The 2,280-nt window shown below is 35.5% G+C and overlaps 1 protein-coding gene across 1 annotated transcript; it reads right to left on the bottom strand.

Moving 5' to 3' along the window:
• Positions 1-1,036: 1,036 nt before the first annotated feature.
• LOC142170152 (secreted RxLR effector protein 161-like) lies at positions 1,037-1,934 on the bottom strand. The gene is made up of 3 exons (XM_075231981.1): positions 1,837-1,934; positions 1,612-1,753; positions 1,037-1,492 (listed from the first exon to the last, which is right to left on the bottom strand). The coding sequence occupies exons 1-3, from the start codon at positions 1,932-1,934 to the stop codon at positions 1,037-1,039; spliced, it is 696 nt and encodes a 231-aa protein (XP_075088082.1).
• Positions 1,935-2,280: the final 346 nt, after the last annotated feature.

The raw sequence follows: 2,280 nt of genomic DNA, 5'->3' as shown, positions 1-2,280 counted from the left end.
AAAGAGGTTGCATGTATGACAAGTGTCGAGAGTCTTTTGACACTTGTCCCATTATATTAGTCCACTTGGCTTCAATATTGACAAGTGTATCTTGTCTTCCATGCATGAAGACATATGGTAGATTTGCATAGCCATTCAACACTTGGCTTTAAAGCTTCATGCAAGAGGCCACTTGGAAATAGATAGGACATTTGAAAAATAAATAAATAAACTTATGACTATTGGTTGTAAATGGAATTTCAAAAAGAAATTTTTGACTTTGCATTATGAATAATTCCAATAATCCCCCACTAATGCAAAGACAAAAATAGAACAATTCTGAGCAAAAGAAGGAACATGTACTTAAGTGTCAATATCTTTCGATTTGAATTGACAAGTAGTGAAATAAGGCAACAACTAACATCCACAAAGTGAAGTACTCTTGAACTGAATGGACATTAGCTGAGACCCCCCACAACACATATTATATCCTTAATTTATGCAAACTCTGCGATACTAACAAAGTGCTTTTATGGTCATATACATACCTTGGGTCTCATGAGTGCTCTAGAAAGACATCCCAAGTCTTTCATAAAAGGCGATCGCACCTTTACACTCACGTAGGTGATTCCATCAAGCCTATCTATACATAGACTACCTTAAGGCTATGGAGTCATTAAGAGCAAAATAAGCTTAACCTTATAAAGCACTACCACATGCCATAGGGATAGGAAATGTAGTGCATATTGAGGTCTCATATGGCTTTGTTTAACCACAAATAGGTATCCACCATACTTCCTCAATCCATGGGCTTTAGCCCAATCCCCCTCGACATTTCAAGGATAACTCTCCTTGCCAAACCCTTGGTTAAAAGATCCGCCAAATTTCTTTCGGAGCTTACATATTCCAAGGAAATAACACCATATTTCAACAACTGTTTTACCGCACCATGCCTAATGCGGATATATCTTCTTTTTCCATTGTACACACTATTTTTGGCAATTCCAATTGCTGCATGTGAGTCACAGTGTAGAGAAACTGGTGAAGCTTGTCTTCCCTACAAAGGCACGTCCGCCAATAAGTTTCTCAACCACTCGACTTCTTGCCCTGCCAACTCAAGAGCAATGAATTCAGACTCCATAGTAGATCGTGCTATACAAGTCTGTTTTGAAGACTTCCATGAAATAGCACCTGCACCCAAAGTGAACACATAGCCACTAGTGGAGCTAACTTCATCATTGTCAGTAACCCAATTTGCATCATAAAATCCTTCTAAAACAGCAAGAAATTTATTAAAACGCAAACACCAATCCATAGTACCTCTCAAATATCTTAGCAAACGATGAAGAGCATTCCAATGTTCACTACTAGGGTTGTGAGTATATGTACTCAATCTACTAACAGCATAAGCAATATCAGGTCGTGTATAATTCATGAAAAATATTACACTACCAATTATCTTAGCATACTCAGTTTGAGAAATACTAGATTCCTTATTTTTTTCAAGTGTATGCTAGGATCATAAGGAGTTCTCACAGGTGCTACATCAAAACAATTAAATATTTTCAACATTTTCTCAATATAATGAGACTGAGACAATGAAAAACTATTTGAAGTTCTTTTGATTTTAACCCCTAAAATCACATCTGCTTCTTCAAGATCTTTCATTTCAAATTTAGAAGACAAAAAATTCTTAGTCTCATTAACGACATTCACATTAGGGCCAAAGATTAACATGTCATCCACATACAAACGTAAATAACACAATATGATCCTATTATCTTGGAATAAACACAAGTATCAGATGCATTAACAATAAAACTATTATCCATTAATGTGCTATTAAACTTTTCATACCATTGCTTAGGTGCCTGCTTTAGACCATACAAAGACTTTCTCAATTTGCATACTTTATTCTCCTGTTCTTGGATTACAAATCCCTCAGGTTGAGACATATAGATCTCTTCCTTTAATCACCATTTAGGAAAGCTGTTTTAACATCCATTTGATGTATCACTAAATTATGAATAGCGGCCAAAGCAACAAGAGTTCTAATAGTCGCTATCTTAGTCACAGAGAATACATGTCAAAATAATCAATGTCTTTCTTTCGGTTAAAACCCCTAATCACAAGTCTAGCCTTATATTTCTCAATTGTATCATCAGGTCTCAATTTCTTCTTAAATATCCACTTGCTACTTATGGGTTTACAACCTTTAGGCAAATTAGTTAAGTCCCAAGTGTGATTAGAAACTATAGAATCTAATTCACTTTTAATGGCCTCTTTCCAAAAACTAGCATC

This window comes from Nicotiana tabacum, chromosome 16 (assembly GCF_000715075.1).
Source record: "Nicotiana tabacum cultivar K326 chromosome 16, ASM71507v2, whole genome shotgun sequence".
NCBI classification, from domain to species: domain Eukaryota; kingdom Viridiplantae; phylum Streptophyta; class Magnoliopsida; order Solanales; family Solanaceae; genus Nicotiana; species Nicotiana tabacum.
Note: the sequence above shows the minus strand (reverse complement) of the source record. Positions and strands in the feature narration are given on the sequence as shown.

Coding starts and splice junctions, on each gene's coding strand:
- LOC142170152 (XM_075231981.1), bottom strand. CDS start 1,934: ATGTCTCAACCTGAGGGATTTGTAATCCAAGAACAGGAGAATAAAGTA. Junction 1,754..1,836: donor AAGCAGGCACCTAAGCAATG/GTATGAAAAGTT, acceptor CCAAGATAATAG/GATCATATTGTGTTATTTAC. Junction 1,493..1,611: donor AAGCAGATGTGATTTTAGGG/GTTAAAATCAAA, acceptor TTATGATCCTAG/CATACACTTGAAAAAAATAA.